Below are 23,031 nucleotides of genomic sequence, written 5' to 3'. Positions count from 1 at the left end.
ACCGAGCTGGCCGAGTCCTAAAGGACATAGCTGCCAGACTGGGTCTGCGACAGGTGGTGAGGGAACCAACAAGAGGGAAAAACCTACTTGATCTTGTCCTCCCCAATCTACCTTTGCAGATGCATCTGTCCATGACAGCATTGGTGGAAGTGACCACCGCACAGTCCTTGTGGAGACGAAGTCCCGTCTTCATGTTGAGGATACCCTCCACCGTGTTGTGTGGCACTACCACCGTGCTAAATGGGACAGATTTCGAACAGATCTGGCAACTCAAAACTGGGCATCTGTGAGGTGCTGTGGGCCATCAGCAGCAGCAGAATTGTATTCAACCACAATCTGTAACCTCATGGCCCGGCATATCCCTCACTCTACCATTACCATCAAGCCGGGAGATCAACCCTGGTTTAACGAAGAGTGCAGGAGAGCATGCCGGGAACAGCACCAGGCATACCGAAAAATGAGGTGTCAACCTGGTGAGGCTACAACACAGGACTACTTGCATGCCAAACAACGGAAGCAACATGCGATAGACAGAGCTAAGCGATCTCACAACCATCGGATCAAATCAAAGCTCTGCAGTCCTGCCACATCCAGTCGTGAGTGGTGGTGGACAATTAAACAGTTAACAGGAGGAGGAGGCTCCAAAAATATCTCCATCCTCAATGATGGTGGAGCCCAGCACGTGAGTGCAAAAGACAAGGCTGAAGCATTTCCAACTATCTTCAGCCAGAAGTGCCGAGTGGATGATCCATCTCGGCCTCCTCCTGAGGTCCCCAGCATCACAGATGCCAGTCTTCAGCCCATTCAATTCACTCCACGTGATGTCAAGAAACAGCTGAAGACACTGGATACTGCAAAGGCTATGGGCCCTGACAACATTCCGGCAATAGTACTGAAGACTTGTGCTCCAGAACTAGCTGCGCCCCTAGCCAAGCTGTTCCAGTACAGCTACAACACTGGCATCTACCCGGCAATGTGGAAAATTGCCCAAGTATGTCCTGTCTACAAAAAGTATGACAAATCCGACCCGGCCAATTACCGTCCCATCGGTCTACTCTCAATCATCAGCAAAGTGATGGAAGGTGTTGTCGACAGTGCTATCAAGCGGCACTTACTCAGCAATAACCTGCTAACTGACGCCCAGTTTGGGTTCCGCCAGGGCCACTCAGCTCCTGACCTCATTACAGCCTTGGTCCAAACATGGACAAAAGAGCTGAACTCAAGAGGTGAGGTGAGAGTGACTGCCCTTGACATCAAGGCAGCATTTGATCGAGTGTGGCATCAAGGAGCCCTAGCAAAACTGAAGTCAATGGGAATCAAGGGGAAAACTCTCCATTGGTTGGAATCATACCTAGCACAAAGGAAGTTGGCTGTGGTTGTTGGAGGTCATTCATCTCAATCACATGACATCACTGCAGGAGTTCCTCAGGGCAGTGTCCTAGGCCCAACCATCTTCAGCTGTTTCATCAATGACCTTCCCTCCATCATAAGGTCAGAAGTGGGGATGTTCGCTGATGATTGCACACTGTTCAGCACCATTCGAGACTCGTCAGATACTGACGCAGTCCGTGTCCATATGCAGCAAGACCTGGACAACATTCAGATTGGGCTGACAAGTGGCAAGTAACATTCGCACCACACAAGTGCCAGGCAATGACCATCTCCAACAAGCGAGACTCTCATCTCCCCTTGACATTCAATGGCATTACCATCGCTGAATCCCCCACCATCAACATCCTGGGGGTTACCATTGATCAGAAACTGAACTGGACCAGCCATATAAATACTGTGGCTACAAGAGCAGGCCAGAGGCTGGGAATTCTGCGGCGAGTGTCTCACCTCCTGACTCCCCAAAGCCTTTCCACCATCTACAAGGCACAAGTCAGGAGTGTGATGGAATACTCTCCACTTGCCTGGATGAGTGCAGCTCCAACAACACTCAAGAAGCTCGACACCATCCAGGACAAAGCAGCCCGCTTGATTGGCACTCCATCCACCACCTTCAACATTCACTCCCTCCACCACCGGCGCACTGTGGCTGCAGTGTGTACCATCTACAAGATGCACTGCAGCAACTCGCCAAAGCTCCTTCAACAGCACCTTCCAAACCCGCGACCTCTACCACTTAGAAGGACAAGGGCAGCAGACGCATGGGAACATCACCACCTACAAGTTCCCCTCCAAGCCACACACCATCCTGACTTGGACCTGTATCGCCGTTCCTTCACTGTTGCTGGGCCAAAATCCTGGAACTCCCTTCCTAACAGCACTGTGGGTGTACCTACACCATATGGACTGCAGCGGTTCAAGAAGGCGGCTCACCACCATCTTCTCAAGGGCAATTAGGGATGGGCACTAAATGCAGGCCTAGCCAGCGACGCCCACATCCCATCAATGAATTTTTTAAAAAGGCCAATTAATTAACCATTTGTGTTTTGTTGACAGAAAAGGTCAGCTCTAATCACTTACTCCTGTGAAATTCCAATTTCTATCACCTATGGAACAGGTAGGGAGATACACAAAATGAGAGAGAGACTAGAAATTTTGTCCCTCATTCTAAATTGTTTTTTGTTTAACCAAGAAGTAGAATTTTGAAAGCAAATAAAGCCTTTGAGCAAAACAGGTAGGACAGGTGGAAACTGCTTGAGGGTAAGGAGCCTCTGCCTAGCCACCTGCTATGGGGGAGAAAGGATGGAGGGCCAACGGTGAGGTGAATGACAGTGGAGCAAGAGAGATCGGAAAATACCTTGGTAGTTGAAGGGGGCAGAGTTAGGGTAGGGTTGTTATCTGAGTGCGATGTTGTTCGGAAATGGGAACGGGTAGTGAGAATGTGAAGACACGGGGAATACGTGATTGGGGCAGGGAGTGGGAAGCTCCAAGGAAATGCATGAATTTTAACTTAAGGTAGGAACCACAAACACAATGTTACATTTATTTTGAGTTAACAGTGTACCAAGAAAGGTATTGTATAAGTAAAAATAAAGGGGCTATCTTTCTAGCTGCATTATTACTAGCTTTTATTTTGAGTTAACTTTGTGTTTTTGGCAACTTGGTGGACTGCACTCCTTCACAAAAACTGTACCTGTCATTCATCGATCATGTTGAACACCATTTTCAGAACCTCATTACTAAAACTGGCTATGGATTGTAGTTGTGATTTGTCGTCGTAAGTGATTCCATCCTCTGTCTCTTAGATTTTCTAACTTCTCAAAATTCCTAAGTGTCAGGTGACTTGTTAGCTCCTTCAGCATTGTGAAAAGAGCATTATTGCAGGTGTGGAGTGGTTGGATACTTTTTTCTTGCCACGGCACCTTGGAATGCAATATACACCTGTATCTTTGTTGGTTTATTCAAATGGTCAAAAATGTGCTGCTTGCCCTTTTTTTTTTGACCAGAGGTACTTCAGTGCCAGGTACCTTATAGTGGCATTTGTGCAAGAGTTCACGTACGCATTTAAGTATTTTCCCATTTCTGCTGTGATTTTCAGGATGAAGTATCTGTTCTTCGTGAACGTCTACGTAGGGCTGAGGAACACGTGCAAGCGAGCGAGCAGAAAATTGCCTTGATGGCTGAGGAGCTCGGTGATACTTCCAATACTCGTGACAAGACCATGGGTGATTTGCATAGTGCACGAATAAAAATTGATCTGCTAAAACAGGAACTTGCTGATATCGAGAATAAATATAAGGCAGAGATACAAATGCTAAGAGCTGCAATATCAAAAAAAGAAAAGGTATGTGTTGTAGCATTTGGGTAATTTTGCTCACTCTTCTGATTTAGATATTAATCTTCTTGGCTGGGGAAATTTTCTTTCCTTCCCCCACCCCCTCGCTTTCCCCTCTCTCTCTTTTCCTCCTCTCTCTCTTCCCCCTCTCTTTTCCCCTCCCTCTCTCTTCCCCCTCTCTCTATCTTCCCATTCTCTCTCTCTCTCCCTTTTTCCCCCGTCTCGCTTTCCCCCGTCTCGCTTTCCCCCGTCTCGCTTTCCCCCGTCTCGCTTTCCCCCGTCTCGCTTTCCCCCGTCTCGCTTTCCCCCGTCTCGCTTTCCCCCGTCTCGCTTTCCCCCATCTCTCTCGCTTTCCCCCCCTTCGAATTCTTCCCTAATTGAATTAAAATATTTATGTATATATGTATGTAATATACATATGGGGTGATGATGGGGTCCTGCAGTGTAGGAAACAGGTTCTGTGGATTGAGGAGATCTGGGAACACTGCAAAGCAGGGTTTTGGGAATCAAGTACCATTGGAGAGGAAGTGGGAAGGGCAGGGAAGAGTTTTGGGTTTCAGGAAGAAAGGGATCCGGCAGTATTGAGGAGGAGAGGATTGTTAGTATTTTAAATGTTAGGCACGAGAAAGGGATCCGAACTGCCATTGGCCCATTTTGGACCTTCAAGCGCCTCCATGCTTCCACCTGTCTGCTTCCTCTCCGAACTGTCTGCAGACCTTTTTGTCCCATCAGGCAATCACTGCTCACTGTCTTCCCCATTGTCACTCGGTTCCTGTGTTTACGTCCCTGGCTTAAAGCATTTGGCACACTGCTGGTGAGTTTGCTGACTTGTACAAGCAAAGTGTCAAAATAGAATACTTAAAAGTTAGTAGTTTCCAAGTTTTTATATAAATGTAGTCTTAATCCCCAGAAAAGGTTCAGAATTGAAAGACATTTGAAACTGAATTTGCAACCAAAACACAGAAGGGACGGCAGCTTCCAGAGGAATAAATTAATTCAAATTCATCTTCCAGCTAGATTTAAATAACTTGCAATAGGGGGGATAGATTGAAATCATCTTCAACCTTTCCATTGAGAAGAAGAAATACATTCTTGATAAACGATCTTTGTTTTCTAGCAGTCAACAAAAAGGACAGGTGCTGTTATTCACAGGTGTTGCCTAATTGTGTAGTTCATAAATAGAAAAGGAGCACCTATTTAATATTTTAAATGTGAGACTTGCTTTGAGGATTTGATCTCCAATTTGACATTTGGAAAAAGCAAAATTTCAAACCTACAGGATGAAACCTGAAATTCACAAGCACTTTTCCAAACTGCGAAGTTCTTTTACCAAATATCAATTAAACTGTTTGATTTAAATCTGTACCTATAATTGAACTTTTTGGTCGTAAAGCTTGGTTGCCAAAATATGGCTCGAGGGCCATTATTCAGCTGGCTAGTCCTAGCAATCTGCTCCAGTCAACTCAGTTCTATTTATATTTCTTATTTGTTGGTTTGTGTCTGTTTGATTTTAGTTGGCTTTCACTTTTGCAGAGGTCTGTTCTTAGCATGCACGCACACACCCCACACGCACCCACACACACGCACCCATTGGTTTTATGACTGGCAGTTCTTTACTAGCTTCCTGCTATAGTAGCACCACCTGAGATCCGGAGGCCATTGAGTATTTGCACTTCTTGTTTTCCGTTTCCTATTTTAATGAGTTTCTGCCTTAAAGTTGCAGCCTTGACCTTGGTCCCTTTATTCTGAATTAAATAATTTTTATCACTTCCAGAAGGGGGAAAAAAACATAAAATGCCAAAGAAGTAACTAACCCACTAATTGGTGTATAAAGTCTATTATTTTACCAGCCAAGGACAACTATAATTACAATTGCAGAACACTAGATAACAGAGGATCTTCACAAAGCTAAGTACAGCTCCACTTTCTGTAGGCTGTCTGACGAGACTGGATCAAATTACACATTGCAGAGTACTCTACAGCAGGCATGATTAAATTACGCATTCCAGACAAACTGTTGGGTGTGCTTTGTCCTCCAAGGGGACCAATCAGAACCAGTGGACGTAGTGTATTTAGACTTCCAAAAGGCATTTGACAAGGTGCCACACAAAAGATTATTGCTTAAGATTAAAAAAATCACGGGATTGGGGGTAATATTCTGGCATGGATAGAGGATTGGCTATCTAACAGAAGGCAGAGAGTTGGGATAAATGGTTCATTCTCAGACTGGCAATCAGTAACTAGTGGTGCTCCGCAGGGGTCAGTGCTGGGTCCCCAACTCTTTACAATCTATATTAACGATTTGGAGGAGGGGACCGAGTGTAACATATCAAAGTTTGCAGATGATACTAAGATGGGAGGGAAAGTAGTGAGTGAGGAGGACATAAAAAACCTGCAAGGGGACATAGACAGGCTAAGTAGGTGGGCAGAGATTTGGCAGATGGAATACAATACTGGAAAGTGTGAGGTTATGCACTTTGGCAGGAAAAATCGTAGAGCAAGTTATTATCTTAATGGCAAGAAACTGGAAAGTACTGAAGTACAAAGGGATCTGGGGGTCCTGGTGCACGAAACTCAAAAGGTTAGTATGCAGGTGCAGCAAGTGATTAAGAAGGCCAATGGAATGTTGGCTTTCATTGCTAGGGGGATAGAATATAAAAATAGGGAGGTATTGCTTCAGTTGTACAAGGTATTGGTGAGACCGCACCTGGAATACTGCATACAGTTTTGGTGTCCATACTTAAGAAAAGACATACTTGCTCTCGAGTCAGTACAAAGAAGGTTCACTCGGTTAATCCCGGGGATGAGGGGATGGACATATGAGGAGAGGTTGAGTAGATTGGGACTCTACTCATTGGAGTTCAGAAGAATGAGAGGCGATCTTATTGAAACATATAAGATTGTGAAGGGGTTGGATCGGGTGGATGCGGGGAGGATGTTCCCGATGATGGGTGAAACTAGAACTAGGGGGCATAGTCTTAGAATAAGGGGCTGCTCTTTCAAAACTGAGATGAGGAGGAACTACTTCACTCAGAGGGTGGTAGGTCCATGGAATATGCTGCCCCAAAAAGCTGTAGAAGCTACATCATTACATAAATTTAAAACAGAAATAGACAGTTTCCTAGAAGTAAAGGGAATTAAGGGTTACGGGGAGCAGGCAGGAATTTGGACATGAGTCTAGGTTCGGATCGGTCATGGCCCTGTGGGTAGCGGAGCGGGCCCAGGGCCGTGTAGCCTGATCCTGCTCCTATTTCGTGTGTCTAATTCTGTTAGATTCAGGAGATGGTTCTGTGATAGTGGATTGGCGGTTAGGATCAGATCAGCCATGATCTTATTGAATGGCGGAGCAGGCTCGAGGGGCCGATTGGCCTACTCCTGCTCCTATTTCTTATGTTCTTAAATCTGGTCCAACCCATTTGTGTTGCAAATAAACACAGCCCTGTAAATAGACTTTAAACCTTTGTGAACTAACTTTTAACATAAAAGCAACACTTCAATATAATTTAAATCCAAATCCTTTCTGTGGAAACATGGAGAAAATCCTAACATGGAACAATGACGTATACAAATTACTGGGAACGTTAATTTAAATCTTATATATGTTCCACGAGGCACCATTATGCGCAATTAAGTCCTTGAAGACAGGTTGCAACACTCCTGCCTTAAAGGGACACTTTCACCTCAGCAGCAGAATAATGTATGATGCATTGCATGGCATAATTGCTGTCTAAAAACATTATCATTTGACTTACTGTGAGCAATGCCAGAGGGTATGTGATAGTACAGTTAAAAGAACTAATCATTTTACAACATTTGATACTAGGGTTCTGCAGTGGTTGGCAGTACAGTGGAACAAGAGCTACATAAAGAGGTTGAAGATTTAAAACTTAGGCTTCAGATGGCTGCTGAACATTACAAAGAGAAATACAAGGACTGTCAAAAACTGCAAAAGCAGGTTGTCAAACTCGCAGAGCAGTTGGTGAGTAGAATGTTAATTTTAGACTACTGGGTAATGCAACAAATTAAAATGATTGAAATCTAAATTTGTATGTGCTTTATCTTCGTTAGCAGATTAATTGGTTTACATAATTTTTTTTGCATTCTTTAGTATTTTAACTGAAGTGTTGTGAGTAAGCTAAGTATTAAGAGGTTCAGACATTCCATTATAGTCATTGAAGTGTTACGTTATGTAATATAATGTGGTATTGTATGATGTGCTTTCGTGGCTATGTGCTGAAGGAAGAAACTTTGTATTTGTGTAGCATCAGTTGCATGATGGCACATAGCTCAAAGTCCTATTGTTCATCATTTTTATCTTCTCTTTATTACTTTTATTCATGTTTTGTCATGCTGTCTCTGTTGAACTCAATGTGGTCAATCAGCCAACAATACAACAATAATAAGAAAGCTTTTTAAAATTTTACGAACAATACCAAATAAGTCACCATGAGTTTAAGACTAGAATTGGTATGCAATTCATAAACTGCTCCATGTTTGTTCTCATGGTTTAGGATGTTTGCTCAAATTAGTTTTTGCCAGCCAACTGTTATCTTTTGTTTCCTTCATGCAACCAACAGGACACATCCCCCAAGCCTGCGCTTCTTGGATATCTCCATATTTGTCTCCCATCCAAGATTCATCCCACGTTGCCATTGTGTCTAACTTTGAATCATCATGCGCATCAGAATTTACATCTTAGCTATTTGTGTAGCTTTATGTTAAACTTAATGCTTCAACGTTACTGACAGCCGTGGCTCAGTGGTAGCACACTTGCCTCTGTCAGAAGGTTGTGGGTTCAAGTCCTGCTCCAGAGACTTGAGAATGTATTCTAGGCTAGCACTTCAGTGTAGTACTGAGGGAGTGCTGCACTGTCGGAGATGCCGTCCTTTGGATCAGACTTTAAACCGACGCCCCATCTACCCTCTCAGGTGGACGTAAAAGATCCCAATGCACAATTTCGAAGTAGAGTAGGGGAGTTCTCCCTGGTGTCCTGGCCAATGTTTATCCCTCAACCAACACCACTAAAACAGTCTATCTGGTCATTATCACATTGCTGTTGTGGGACCTTGCTGTGCGCAAATTGGCTGCCATGTTTACGACATTACAACAGTGACGACATTTCAAAAGTACTTCGATAGCTGTAAAACCCTTTGGGACATCCTGAGGTTATGAAAGACGCTATATAAATGCAAGTATTTTCTTTTCTCAGCACTGTTGGGATGGGAAGGGAAAATGCAGACAGTATGACTATTTTTGGTTCTCTGCTGAAAATGTGCATGTGTGAAAACCTGGTGAGGACTGGGCTTGGTTGTGATACTGTCATTCAATGAATAATAGCCATTTGGGGGAGGTAGTGGAGGGTGCTGAACACCCATTAAACCAGGGGTTTTCAACCTTTTTGCTTCCGAGGCCCCCCCTCCCGTGTTATAAAAATTCTCCGGACCCTCTGTAACACAGCACAAGTATTTTTTCTGTATAAATATTATATACTATATTAATAGCTCTATTACACCTTGCGTAAAGAATTTATTAAGTCATAAATTTACATAAGCAAATTACTGTGGATGCTGGAAATCTGAAATAAAAACAGAAAATGTTGGAAATACTCAGCAGGTCAGGCAGCATTCGTGGAGAGAGAAACAAAGTTGACGTTTCAGGTCTGACATTTTATCCTAAATTTACATTATGTGCTCATTTGCTGCCCACGGTCTGCTCCACCCCATCAACCATTTGCCTAACAGGAAATGAACCATGAAAACAAGTGCAATGCTCACAACAGGCTCATTTTGTGCACAGTTGGTCAGACTGGACTAAAATTCCAGGTTCACATCCTCCATTTCAGAAACAGAATTCCCTCTTATTTTGATACAAAACCCCAACACGGTGGTAAAAGCCAGCGACTTGAATTAACAGCACCAGTAATGGTGGAGGCAGATGGTACATGAGAGAAATGGAGAAATAAACAGGGCCCTGAGCGACTTTACCCACCCGGCCTCATCACCATAAATCCTTTAGTGACAAAGGCGGACCCCCTCTTTCCTCCTCCCCAACCCTTTAACAGTTAGCCGGCGGTATCTCAAAGGACACCAGCACCCAGACTACGCCTATCCGTCCGTCAGAGAAGCACGTCGCCATGAATATAAAGCTCTGAGTCTGAGGTACGAGGAAAATCGTGATAACGCCTTCAGCTATTTTATTAACTCAGACTAAAGACATTGAAGGAGAGAGTCACACCGAATCCTGATTATTATGGCCTTGCCGCAGGCCCAGAGACTGAAAAGTCTCTTTCTTTCCCTCCCCTCCACCCCTCCCCCCCCCCAAGGCCACGTGGTGCACGCACTCTCTCCATTGACTGCGCTCTTCAAACGCATGAGCGGCTCCACGCAAGGGGAAAGTAAAGGGTTGAAAGGAAGGCTCGCACTACCTTGGCCCAGTCGAACTAACTCATTGCACCATTATTTAATAGTTAACCATGGCGAGTGGAACGTGGAATCAAATAGGGCTGGATCAAAAAAAAACTTACCGGGATGAATACTGCTGTAAAAGTCAGTGGTACGCAAAGTGACTTGTCTAAGCATTTAAATGGTGTCCAACATTAAGAACCTGAATTGACCACACATGCACAGTCTTTATAGCTGAGACTATTCCACTTGTCTCAATATACAGGGGAGACTACTGATGTTTATGCCAAAAACATGAGTAGTATCCCATGTATATTGACGGGATAAACCAACTGGCGAACCCCCTGAAATCTTCTCGCGGATTCCCGGTTGAGTGCCCCTGCAGTAAACCACATCCAGAAAGGAGTCATAGATTCTAGGAGCAGAGAAAATTGTCAAGGGGCAGAGGGAATATAATGCTTTCACAATTAAAGAAGTAGGCCGAGAAATTCAAGTAGGTTGGAAACTTGCCGGTGCCACCACGGGCCAAAGTTAAAGACTGCCCGCAATAATAGCACAGGCAGCACCAGTATTTTGGTGCTGCCTGCTGATTAACATTAGCGCAGCGCAAAACCTGTAGTGCAATACTCTTTTCCGGTGGTAATCTCAGCAGGAAGCCCAATGTAGCGTAGCCGTAGCGTCCCTGGAGCGAGGCAGCCTTCTATTAAAGCTAGCCTGTCATTTTAGAAAGCAGTGTCGATCCCTTAAAGGGGAACTGCCTTCTAAAATGAAAAAAATAAAAATCATTTAAAAATAGGCTGTCTTTAGCCCTTAGAGCTTAACTGCATTCTCAAAAAAAAATAAACATTAAAAATAATTCCGAAATGGCTGTCTTCAGCTCTTAAAGCTCTCTGCACATGAAAAAGGGTAACAGTGCTTCAGCACTAACACAAATGGCTCAACAAGCCTGGAAAGGGGCATCCAGTGTCTTGCACACAGCACTCCAGCATTGTGCAGGGGATCAACACTGCAAGAGAGGTCCTCTACCCGCAGGAGCCAGGAGGCCTTCCAGAAAGAACGATGTGGGACAAGATCACCGAGGCCCTCACTGCCAGCAGTGTCGCCTCCACCACCTGGCTCCAGTGCCCAAAGAAGCGTCATGACCTCAGACCAGTGGTCAAGGTCAGTGGATGCATCTTCAAAAGCCGTCTCATACCAACTGCACCACTAGCCTCACACACTGCTCATTGCACGACCCCCACCCCCCTATCACTCACCTACCAGCAATCTATACCAAACATGAGGCACACCTTCCTTTCCTAGCTTCACCTCACCCCCTTGGAAAAGACGGTGCTGGCCGTTCTTGGCAGGGACATGGCTGAGCCCTTGACCAGCGGCAGGGTTGAAAGGATACAAGATGTTGGCATCCTTATACGTTATCCTCCTTTACACATTTCACTTCCCCCTCATCCCACAATCTCTTCTGATTTACAAGGTGCGCATGGTGTAAGCATGCGGCTCTTGCTTTCCACAACGCCACCCTTGTGCTTTCCTCATTTCACACACCCAAGAAATCCAGCCTACCCAGCCAGTGGTTGACTGTGAAGAGGAGAGTGAAGAAGAAGAAGAAACACCATCACTTGATTTGACACTCCCAGCCACCAACTACTCGAGGTCGTCCTGCAAGGCCATTTGCAGCCTCCCCCACTAAAAGTCAGCAGCCTTCCACCAGCCATGGTGCAGCCACTGGGATAGCACTGCATGACATTACTAGGATAGACAAAGGCAGACGCAAGACAGTCACTAAGAGAATACACAAGGGTGATTAGTTGATTTCTTGATGTCATATTGGATGGATAGATGTATAAAGTTGGACTGGAAAGGTTGCTTTGTGGTAGCTTTTATTTCAGCATTGTGGCCAAGAGGACGCTGTGATGATCAGTAACAGAGGGGAAGGTAAGGTGTGGAACAAATGTTGAAAGGGGAATTGGGGGTTGTGTTCACTGATACCGCAAGCGGATGAATGGATGCCAGATATCCCAGCCAGAAAGGGGCTTTTTGGGTTGCATCCTTCCTCCTGTGTCTTCCTCTTCTGTGTCGTCTTCTTCCCTCTGTGAGCGGATGCTGGAAATCTGAAATAAAAGCAGCAAATGTTAGAAATACTCAGCAGGTCAGGCAGCATCTAGACCTGAGATGTGAACTCTTTCTCTTTCCATGGATGCTGCCTGACCTGAGTATTTCCTGCATTTTCTGTCTTCTCAGAGACCTTCCTTTACCATCCAAAGCCTTGCAAGCTGCCAGCAGCACTCCCTGCATACTTTAAAAACTTTTAACATCAAACTTTTGCACTAAGCCACTACTAAAATGCAAAAAAAAGCCCAAAAGCTTAAATGCAAACTTACCTGAAAGATGTGTGTGTCCCTTTAAAAAAAACGCTGATAGCATCTCTGCAGGGCTGCTTCAGACAGTCTTTTCTGTGCGTGCTTAGGACCCGGCGATAGGGCGTGCAAAAACGTCCAAGTTGGCAGTCCTGGCGTTAAGTCAGGCGTTGCATGCCGATTGACTTCACAATCTACTAATTTACATTTCAGGGGCCAGCGGTGTCTGATAATCTACATCCCAGGGTACTTAAGGAAGTGGCCCTAGAAATAGTAGATGCATTGCTGATCATCTTCCAGAACTCAACAGACTCTGGAACGGTACCCATGGATTAGCGGGTAGATAATGTTACCCCACTATTCAAAAAAGGTGGTAGAGAAAAGGCAGGGAATTATAGACCGGTAAGCTTGACATCGGTAGCGGGGAAAATGCTAGAGTCCATTATAAAAGATGTAATAGCAGAGCACTTGGAAAGCAGTGACTGGATCGGACAAAGTCAACATGGATTTACAAAAGGTAAATCATGCTTGACTAATCTACTGGAATTTTTTGAGGATGTAACTGGTAAAATAGATAAGGGAGAACCAGTGGATGTGGTGTATTTGGACTTTCAGAAGGCTTTCGATAAGGTCCCGCATAAGAGATTAGCGTGCAAAATTAAGGCACATGGGATTGGGGGCAAGGTATTGACTTGGATAGAGAACTGGTTGGCGGACAGAAAGCAAAGAGTTGGAATAAACGGGTCGTTTTCCGAGTGGCAGGCAGTGACTAGTGGGGTACCGCAAGGATCGGTCCTAGGACCCCAGCTGTTCACAATATATATTAATGATCTGGACGAGGGAATTGGATGTAATATCTTCAAATTTGCAGACGACACAAAGCTGGGTGGGAGGGTGTGCTGTGAGGAGGATATCGTGAAACTCCAGTACGATTTGGACAGGTTGGGTGATTGGGCAGAAACATGGCAAATGCACTATAATGTGGATAAATTTGAGGTTATCCACTTTGGTGGCAAAAACAGGAAGGCAGATTATTATTTGAATGGCAATAGATTGGGAGAAGGGGAAGTGCAAAGAGACCTGGGTGTTCTTGTGCACCAGTCGCTGAAGGTAAGCATGCAGATGCAGCAGGCGGTTAAGAAGGCAAATGGTATGTTGGCCTTCGTAGCAAGAGGGTTCGAGTACAAGAACAAGGATGTCTTGCTGCAGTTGTACAGGGCCTTGGTGAGACCGCACCTTGAGCATTGTGTGCAGTTTTGGTCGCCTTACCTGAGGAAGGACGTTCTTGCCATGGAAGGAGTGCAGCGAAGATTCACCAGGCTGATACCTGGGATGGCAGGAATGACGTATGAGGAGAGATTGTGTCGATTGGGCTTATACTTACTGGAGTTTAGAAGATTGAGAGGGGATCTCATCGAAACCTATAAAATTCTGTCAGGCCTGGACAGACTAGATGCAGGAAGGATGTTTCTGATGGCCGGGGAGTCCAGAACCAGGGGGTGATAGTCTAAGGATAAGGGGTAAGCCATTTAGGACTGAAATGAGGAGGAATTTCTTCACCCAGAGAATGGTGAACCTGTGGAATTCTCTGCCACAGAGGGCGGTGGAGGCCAGTTCATTAAGTATATTCAAGAAAGAGTTAGATATATTTCTTAAGGCTAAAGGGATCAAGGGATATGGGGAGAAGGCAGGGACAGGGTACTGAGTTTGGATGATCAGCCATGATCTCATTGAATGGCGGAGCAGGCTCGAAGGGCCGAATGGCCTACTCCTGCTCCTATCTTCAATGTTTCTATGGCCCTTCCCAAAATGGCACATGCCGTGTCCCACGCCGGAGGTGGTCGGAAGTGAGGCAGCCACCATTTTTTTCCAGAGAACCACCATTAATGGCCGGTGCTTAGCTTAGGGATTTCTAGGTCGTAGTGTCTAGGATGCAAGACTATCCCAGTCTGTATCGGAATTTCACATTGTAGGAGAAGTGGGACAGCTTTGAGAGCTCATGGGAAACTTGGGCCTAGAAATTGGGTTCTGGTCTTGCCAGGGCTGTAGCGCCAGAAAGTTTGCGCCAGCGGTAATGCGGCAGCGCGCGACGAAAATTCGGGTGTGCCGGGCCCAGACGGCGGCGGGCGCTAAAACCCTCCTTTAGCGCCTCAAAACGGGCGTGAACTTGGGTTTCCCGGCGCTAATCCCCCGCTGCGGCACCCGATGCGGTGCGGCAGGCGGGGGAACTGCAGGCCTCCTCCTCCTGTTAAGGAGGAGCTGCCTGCAGCCGACAACTGTCCGGCGGATTGACCCGACATCTGAGCCCGGCACCTCGGGGAAGTGCCGGGCTCGCATGAGACACTGATCAGGGCCGCGGGGGGGGAATGCAGGAGTCCGGGAAGGGAGGTGCGGGCAGGCGACCGCCGGGAACGCGGCCGGCCGCCGCTCCACCTTTATGCGCCGGCGCACACTGAGGGAAGACTCTGTTGCCAGAGTCTTAGTTGCGCCTGCCACGGGCGAGGCGGGCGCAACTGAATTTCGGCTTGGGGCCGGGTTACCACGGCAACCGGGACGCTGCGCACACCGATGACGTCATCGGTGCCGGCGCAGCGCTACCGGTGCAACGCCGATTTAGGGCCCCAGGGAATTTCTCAACTGGCCATAACTCCGGCGCTAGGCCCTCGAGCGCCTCAAATGCGGCGCTAAGCCTACCGAATTTCTAGGCCTTGATGTTTTCTATGGAGCCTGATGAATATTTGAGATAGGGAGTCCAATATAAGGAGAGGGACTTGACAGCGTGAAGGCAATGCTAAGATTGTTATTTAAAGGTGTCGAACAGATGTACAACTGACACTAAAGCCATAGTTCCAGAAGCATGATGTGCATCAGAGGAAAAGGAGGCTTTTGCAGACATTGAAGGCATGAAGTTAATGGGGAAATTGAAAGCAAGAGGAAGAAGCATAATGGCTTTAATAATCATGAGGACCTTTTACGGAGCTGACAAATGGATTACTATTACAACCTATTTGTCATTTTGTATTCTTTATACAGTATGTGGGCCTGTAGGAAGAACCAGCACACTTTGGAGTCGGAGTTTATTTTTGAGATGGTGCAAAATGCTGTCACAATCACCTGGTTACTTAGTCCATTTCATCATTGCTTTTGTAAGACATCAGGATGTTACTTGCTTAAAGGAAAGTTAAAGAGCAATCTAACCATACAACCATCACGTTAATAGGAAGAGAAGAAAAATGAAACATTCTCTAACAAGCAGAAACTAACTGATAATGGGACAAACACTGAATCGCCTCCAGTGTCTGCAGCAGACTTTATTCAAGACACCTCTCCAGGTACCTGGCAATTGGTTAGCCTCTAGCTGTAGAAATAAATTAGCATTGTTCGATCTCCTGCAGTATTCTTCGCAGACAAAAATATTTATAAAAAAGTATATGTACATTTCTATTTATTATAAGATATATTAAGTCTTGCATATCCTATACATTTCCTGTAAGCTTTTCACTTACTTCCTGTCACAATTTAGCCATTACACTTAAATATATACACTGACTCGCAGTGAACAAGGCTACAGGCAAACTGCTAGTATATAAATATATAGTGATTTAAAATAAATATTTCTCCATCTGCTTGTACTATATATATATATATATCTATTTATTTGATTTAATAATAATGAGTAGAAATTGTTAAAGCCTCCCTTCAAATTTTTATTCCATTCACAACTATGGTAACACATTTTTGAAGTGGTTTTGTAGCCCAAGAAAATCATCAGCTAAACAGCTCCTTGATATCAACAGGGATCAACAAGCCATTATTATATAAGCTGAAATTTGCTAAATACCCATTGTTTCCCTGCTGATACTTGGCATTGTTCCAGGGCCCTGTCAGTCCATCACTGAACAATGGGTCTATTGCGTGCTTGCTGACAGTTGATGCAATTGCTTGAAAGTGACATGCACAGAATGGTCACATAATTGCAACTGGCCAGTGAAATTGCTAGCATGAAAGATAAAATATCAGAGAAAAAAGACACACTTAATCTTTTGTAATTGATCTGACTGAAAAATCAAGAAAGGAAAGGAATTAAACCCTAATACTTAGTTGAATAATAATTACAACTCAGCATTAAATAAATTGTATGTGCTTAATTTGGTGTTAACGTTTTATAAACTATTGCTGAAATACTTGCCATAACATTTCCCATCAACAGAATCTATGTTCTCAGCAATAAATTATTACTTATAAAATAAAAATGAGTTCCTTTGGTACTGAACTAAATGCACGTTTGAACTGCCAAACTTGGAGCCCTAATTTGAAAATGCCTAGTTGCCCTGGCACTCATGGGGAGTAATCAAATCAACAAAATAGTTTTTAAAAGAGTAAATTGCTTACTGTAAATTGCTTGTCTGGGGATTAAATAATTAGAGCTTTATTAATTTTTAGTTATGACATATAGCTCATTTAATCATCAGTGGTATAGTTAACATCTTGGTCTTTTCCTTACAGCAGTCATGCCAGCTCCATTCGACCATACATTTGATCTCTTGGTGCAGACACAAATGAGTAAAATGAGTAAAGAAATAGCTGAAAAAACTGAGATGTACAAGAAGTGCAAACAGATGTTAGCTGTAAGTAATGCCATTATCAGAATTTGTGTAGCTAAAACCTTGCTATATGTTACAGGTTGGTAGGGACAAAAAAAGATTGTTTGTATCATAATGGATGTTCTAAGAAGTATAGTTGGAAATTGGTAAAACAAAAGTTGGTTGATGTGCTATTTTTTAAGGTTATGCAATATAATTCACAGTGCATTATTCAGCTGGTAAGGAGGACTTTTGTGCCTTTAAGGCTACACAGTCTAATTGTTAAGTATCCAAAGTCTCAGGTAGTTCCGAATTTAATTGTTTGGTCAGGGAACTTTCAAAATTTGAATGTGGTCACGAGTTTCAGGCTCCAACTTAGAAGCACACCACCTTTTTTGGATTGCTTTGCATCTATAACAGCATCTATCTATCTTCTATATATATAAAGCGATACTTCTGTCTGTCCTTCTGTCTGTCCGTCCTTCTGTCTGTCCTCGGGTGTGCGCTTGTCCGGCTATGCGCTCGAAAGTTATAGAGCGTACCTACGCGTGCGTTACGTCGAAAGAAAGCTTACCTTTCCAAACGGTCTTAAGCGTATTTACGTTTCGGCCGGGCAAAAATCGCGCCCGCGGTATCCGAAAAACCTTCAACATTCCGCTCATTAGCATCTCATTATCCGCTCATTAGCGACAGAGTGACCTCGAGGTCGACCAATCGTACGCCGGGTTGCTGCCGCGTGCGGCCGGGCCCTCCTACGGTCGAGTGACGGGACGATTGACCAATCCTACGCTTTGGTCACCTGACGGTCGACCAATCGGTGCGTGTGTGGGCGGGCCTTATCGTTCTGAACCGAGGTGAGTAGCCGCCATCTTGCTCCCATTCTTTTTCCTGCTTTCTGCGTCTTTCTTTTCAAATATACATTTCCAGCAAAATAAAATTGAATTTTATTAAAAAATTGTTTTAAAAAAAACTTCACTCATTTGTTAATATTTTCTCTAACCTGAAGATTCTTTTTCCTACCTTTCCCCGTTTTTGTTAGGCCTGAAAGCCTGGGTGTTTCTTGCCCAGCCAGGCCCGACCAAGGTAATTCTCCCACGGCTTCTGCTAAGCTCCTCACCGTTCCCCCCCCCCCCCCCCCCCACCGCCCCGTGTCACGTTACCCGGGGCAAACGGCGTTAGCCACGAGGGTCAGGGTGCACGCGCAGCAGGAGCAGCTGAGACGCGGCGTCTCTCTCTCTGTTCCGCGCTCGGCTCGGGCGGGGGGGGCGGGGCTCTTGGGAGTGCGGATCTCGGCCGGGGCTTGGTGAGCGGGAAGGGTTACCCCGGCAACCGGGCCCGCCGGCCGTCTCGCACAGCCGCAATCGGCGGCCCTTCAAGCCGGCTCGGCCGGGGGGGGCGGGGCTCGGAGAGCGGGGCTCTCGGGAGTGCGGGGCGGGGCTCTCGGGACTTGCGGGGCGGGCGGGGCTCGGAGAGCAGGGCTCTCGGGAGTGGAGTGCGGGGCGGGGCGACGCGGCCGGTGCTCGGGAGGGACAGGGGCTCGGAAGGGGGTTACCCCGGCAAACGGGCGTGGCCCGTCTCTCAGCCTCAAGCCGGCTCACGCCTGTTCTCGGGGCTTGGCTCCATTTGCGGCCACGGGCCACTCGCCCTCTCTCTCTCCTTCCCTCTGTCTCTCTCCCCCCCCCCCTCCGCCCCCCCCCCTGCCCCCCCGCCCTCCCCCTCCTTCCCTCCCCCTCCCCCCTGCCCTCCCCCCCCGCCCTCCCCCAGTCGCACTCTCTCTTCCCCCCAGTCGCACTCTCTCTTCCCCCCAGTCGCGCGCTCTCTTCCCCCCAGTCGCCGCGCCTCTCTTCCCCCCAGTCGCGCGCTCTCTTCCCCCAGTCGCGCGCTCTCTTCCCCCCAGTCGCGCGCTCTCTTCCCCCCAGTCGCGCGCTCTCTTCCCCCCAGTCGCGCGCTCTCTTCCCCCCAGTCGCGCGCTCTCTTCCCCCCAGTCGCGCGCTCTCTCTCCCCCCAGTCGCGCGCTCTCTTCCCCCCCAGTCGCGCGCTCTCTTCCCCCCAGTCGCGCGCTCTCTTCCCCCCAGTCGCGCGCTCTCTTCCCCCCAGTCGCGCGCTCTCTTCCCCCCAGTCGCGCGCTCTCTTCCCCCCAGTCGCGCGCTCTCTTCCCCCCAGTCGCGCGCTCTCTTCCCCCCAGTCGCGCGCTCTCTTCCCCCCAGTCGCGCGCTCTCTTCCCCCCAGTCGCGCGCTCTCTTCCCCCCAGTCGCGCGCTCTCTTCCCCCCAGTCGCGCGCTCTCTTCCCCCCAGTCGCGCGCTCTCTTCCCCCCAGTCGCGCGCTCTCTTCCCCCCAGTCGCGCGCTCTCTTCCCCCCAGTCGCGCGCTCTCTTCCCCCCAGTCGCGCGCTCTCTTCCCCCCAGTCGCGCGCTCTCTTCCCCCCAGTCGCGCGCTCTCTTCCCCCCAGTCGCGCGCTCTCTTCCCCCAGTCGCGCGCTCTCTTCCCCCCAGTCGCGCGCTCTCTTCCCCCCAGTCGCGCGCTCTCTTCCCCCCAGTCGCGCGCTCTCTTCCCCCCAGTCGCGCGCTCTCTTCCCCCCAGTCGCGCGCTCTCTTCCCCCAGTCGCGCGCTCTCTTCCCCCCAGTCGCGCGCTCTCTTCCCCCCAGTCGCGCGCTCTCTTCCCCCAGTCGCGCGCTCTCTTCCCCCCCAGTCGCGCGCTCTCTTCCCCCAGTCGCGCGCTCTCTTCCCCCCAGTCGCGCGCTCTCTTCCCCCCAGTCGCGCGCTCTCTTCCCCCCAGTCGCGCGCTCTCATTCCCCCCCAGTCGCGCGCTCTCTTCCCCCCAGTCGCGCGCTCTCTTCCCCCCAGTCGCGCGCTCTCTTCCCCCCAGTCGCGCGCTCTCTTCCCCCCCAGTCGCGCGCTCTCTTCCCCCCAGTCGCGCGCTCTCTTCCCCCCAGTCGCGCGCTCTCTTCCCCCCAGTCGCGCGCTCTCTTCCCCCCCAGTCGCGCGCTCTCTTCCCCCCAGTCGCGCGCTCTCTTCCCCCCAGTCGCGCGCTCTCTCCCTCGCCTCCCCCCAGTCGCGCGCTCTTCCCCCCAGTCGCGCGCTCTCTTCCCCCCAGTCGCGCGCTCTCTTCCCCCCAGTCGCGCGCTCTCTTCCCCCCAGTCGCGCGCGCTCTCCCCCCAGTCGCGCGCTCTCTTCCCCCCAGTCGCGCGCTCTCTTCCCCCCAGTCGCGCGCTCTCTTCCCCCCAGTCGCGCGCTCTCTTCCCCCCCAGTCGCGCGCTCTCTTCCCCCAGTCGCGCGCTCTCTTCCCCCCCCAGTCGCGCGCTCTCTTCCCCCCAGTCGCGCGCTCTCTTCCCCCCCCAGTCGCGCGCTCTCTTCCCCCCAGTCGCGCGCTCTCTTCCCCCCAGTCGCGCGCTCTCTTCCCCCCAGTCGCGCGCTCTCTTCCCCCCAGTCGCGCGCTCTCTTCCCCCCAGTCGCGCGCTCTCTTCCCCCCAGTCGCGCGCTCTCTTCCCCCCAGTCGCGCGCTCTCTCTCCCCCCCCAGTCGCGCGCTCTCTTCCCCCCAGTCGCGCGCTCTCTTCCCCCCAGTCGCGCGCTCTCTTCCCCCCAGTCGCGCGCTCTCTTCCCCCCAGTCGCGCGCTCTCTTCCCCCCAGTCGCGCGCTCTCTTCCCCCCAGTCGCGCGCTCTCTTCCCCCCAGTCGCGCGCTCTCTTCCCCCCCAGTCGCGCGCTCTCTTCCCCCCAGTCGCGCGCTCTCTTCCCCCCAGTCGCGCGCTCTCTTCCCCCAGTCGCGCGCTCTCTTCCCCCCAGTCGCGCGCATCTCTTCCCCCCAGTCGCGCGCTCTCTTCCCCCCAGTCGCGCGCTCTCTTCCCCCCAGTCGCGCTCTCTCTTCCCCCCAGTCGCGCGCTCTCTTCCCCCCAGTCGCGCGCTCTCTTCCCCCCAGTCGCGCGCTCTCTTCCCCCCAGTCGCGCGCTCTCTTCCCCCCAGTCGCGCTCTCTCTTCCCCCCAGTCGCGCTCTCTCTTCACCCCCAGTCGCGCTCTTCTCTTCCCCCAGTCGCGCTCTCTCTTCCCCCCAGTCGCGCTCTCTCTTCCCCCCAGTCGCGCTCTCTCTTCCCCCCAGTCGCGCTCTCTCTTCCCCCCAGTCGCGCTCTCTCTTCCCCCCAGTCGCGCTCTCTCTTCTCCCCCCAGTCGCGCTCTCTCTTCCCCCAGTCGCGCTCTCTCTTCCCCCAGTCGCGCTCTCTCTTCCCCCCAGTCGCGCTCTCCCTCTTCCCCCCAGTCGCGCTCTCTCTTCCCCCAGTCGCGCTCTCTCTTCCCCCCAGTCGCGCTCTCTCTTCCCCCCAGTCGCGCTCTCTCTTCCCCCCAGTCGCGCTCTCTCTTCCCCCCAGTCGCGCTCTCTCTTCCCCCCAGTCGCGCTCTCTCTTCCCCCCCAGTCGCGCTCTCTCTTCCCCCCAGTCCGCGCTCTCTCTTCCCCCAGTCGCGCTCTCTCTTCCCCCCAGTCGCGCTCTTCTCTTCCCCCAGTCGCGCTCTCTCTTCCCCCCAGTCGCGCTCTCTCTTCTCCCCCCAGTCGCGCTCTCTCTTCCCCCAGTCGCGCTCTCTCTTCCCCCCAGTCGCGCTCTCTCTTCCCCCCAGTCGCGCTCTCTCTTCCCCCCAGTCGCGCTCTCTCTTCCCCCCAGTCGCGCTCTCTCTTCCCCCAGTCGCGCTCTCTCTTCCCCCCAGTCGCGCTCTCTCTTCCCCCCAGTCGCGCTCTCTCTTCCCCCAGTCGCGCTCTCTCTTCCCCCCAGTCGCGCTCTCTCTTCCCCCCAGTCGCGCTCTCTCTTCCCCCCAGTCGCGCTCTCTCTTCCCCCCAGTCGCGCTCTCTCTTCCCCCAGTCGCGCTCTTCTCTTCCCCCCAGTCGCGCTCTCTCTTCCCCCCAGTCGCGCTCTCTCTTCCCCCCAGTCGCGCTCTCTCTTCCCCCAGTCGCGCTCTCTCTTCCCCCAGTCGCGCTCTCTCTTCCCCCCAGTCGCGCTCTCTCTTCCCCCCAGTCGCGCTCTCTCTTCCCCCCCGTCGCGCTCTCTCTTCCCCCCGTCGCGCTCTCTCTTCCCCCCAGTCGCGCTCTCTCTTCCCCCCCAGTCCGCTCTCTCTTCCCCCAGTCTCTCTCTATCTTCCAACAACAACATGCCCTCGAAAAGCCTCGGCACCGCCGGGCACTCCAGCTAGTGATGTATGCATGCAAAAATGTACTGTTTTTAATATATTGCTAGCAAATTATCGGTGATGTTGCTTGCGCTAAGTCAGAAAATGCCTTCTTTTGTAAGGGCTGTGAGGAGGATGCAGAGAAACTCCAGTACGATTTGGACAGGTTGGGTGATTGGGCAGATGCAGTATAATGTGGATAAATGCGAGGTTATCCACTTTGGTGGCAAAAACAGGAAGGCAGATTATTATCTGAACGGCAATAGATTGGGAAAAGGGGAAGTGCAACGAGACCTGGGTGTCCCTGTGCACCAGTCGCTGAAGGTAAGCATGCAGGTGCAGAAGGCAGTTAAGAAGACAAATGGTATGCTGGCCTTCATAGCGAGAGGATTCGAGTACAGGAGCAAGGATGTCTTGCTGCAGTTGTACAGGGCCTTGGTGAGACCACACCTTGAGTATTGTGTGCAGTTTTGGTCGCCTTACCTGAGGAAGGACATTCTTGCCATGGAGGGAGTGCAGTGAAGATTCACCAGGCTGATACCTGGGATGGCAGGAATGACGTATGAGGAGAGATTGGGTCAATTAGGCTTATATTAACTAGAGTTTAGAAGAATGAGAGGGGACCTCATTGAAACTTATAAAATTTTAACAGGACTAGTCAAACTAGATGCAGGACGACTGTTCCCGATGGCAGGGGGAGTCCAGAACCAAGGGTCACAGTCGTAAGGATAAGGGGTAAGCCATTTAGGACAGAGATGAGGAGGAATTTCTTCACCCAGAGAGTGGTGAACCTGTGGAATTCTCTACCACAGAAGACAGTTG

General features: G+C 49.5%; 1 protein-coding gene across 6 annotated transcripts in view; it reads left to right on the top strand.

Moving 5' to 3' along the window:
* tax1bp1b (Tax1 (human T-cell leukemia virus type I) binding protein 1b) overlaps window positions 1-23,031 on the top strand; it is a 188,662-nt gene that overhangs the window by 90,921 nt on the left and 74,710 nt on the right. For 4 of the 6 annotated variants that reach the window (XM_085988623.1, XM_085988626.1, XM_085988625.1 and 1 more), the window contains exons 9-12: window positions 3,488-3,733; window positions 7,548-7,703; window positions 15,703-15,814; window positions 16,989-17,110. In XM_085988623.1, the coding sequence (XP_085844749.1) occupies window positions 3,488-3,733; window positions 7,548-7,703; window positions 15,703-15,814; window positions 16,989-17,110 (636 nt within the window). The remainder of the gene's footprint in view (window positions 1-3,487; window positions 3,734-7,547; window positions 7,704-15,702; window positions 15,815-16,988; window positions 17,111-23,031) is intronic. The other 2 variants (XM_085988624.1, XM_085988627.1) reach the window with 2 other exon arrangements.

Source organism: Somniosus microcephalus, chromosome 5 (assembly GCF_052327205.1).
Source record: "Somniosus microcephalus isolate GS21.2 chromosome 5, FLI_Smic_1.0, whole genome shotgun sequence".
Classification (NCBI taxonomy): domain Eukaryota; kingdom Metazoa; phylum Chordata; class Chondrichthyes; order Squaliformes; family Somniosidae; genus Somniosus; species Somniosus microcephalus.
This window is presented reverse-complemented; position numbering and strand designations above follow the sequence as displayed.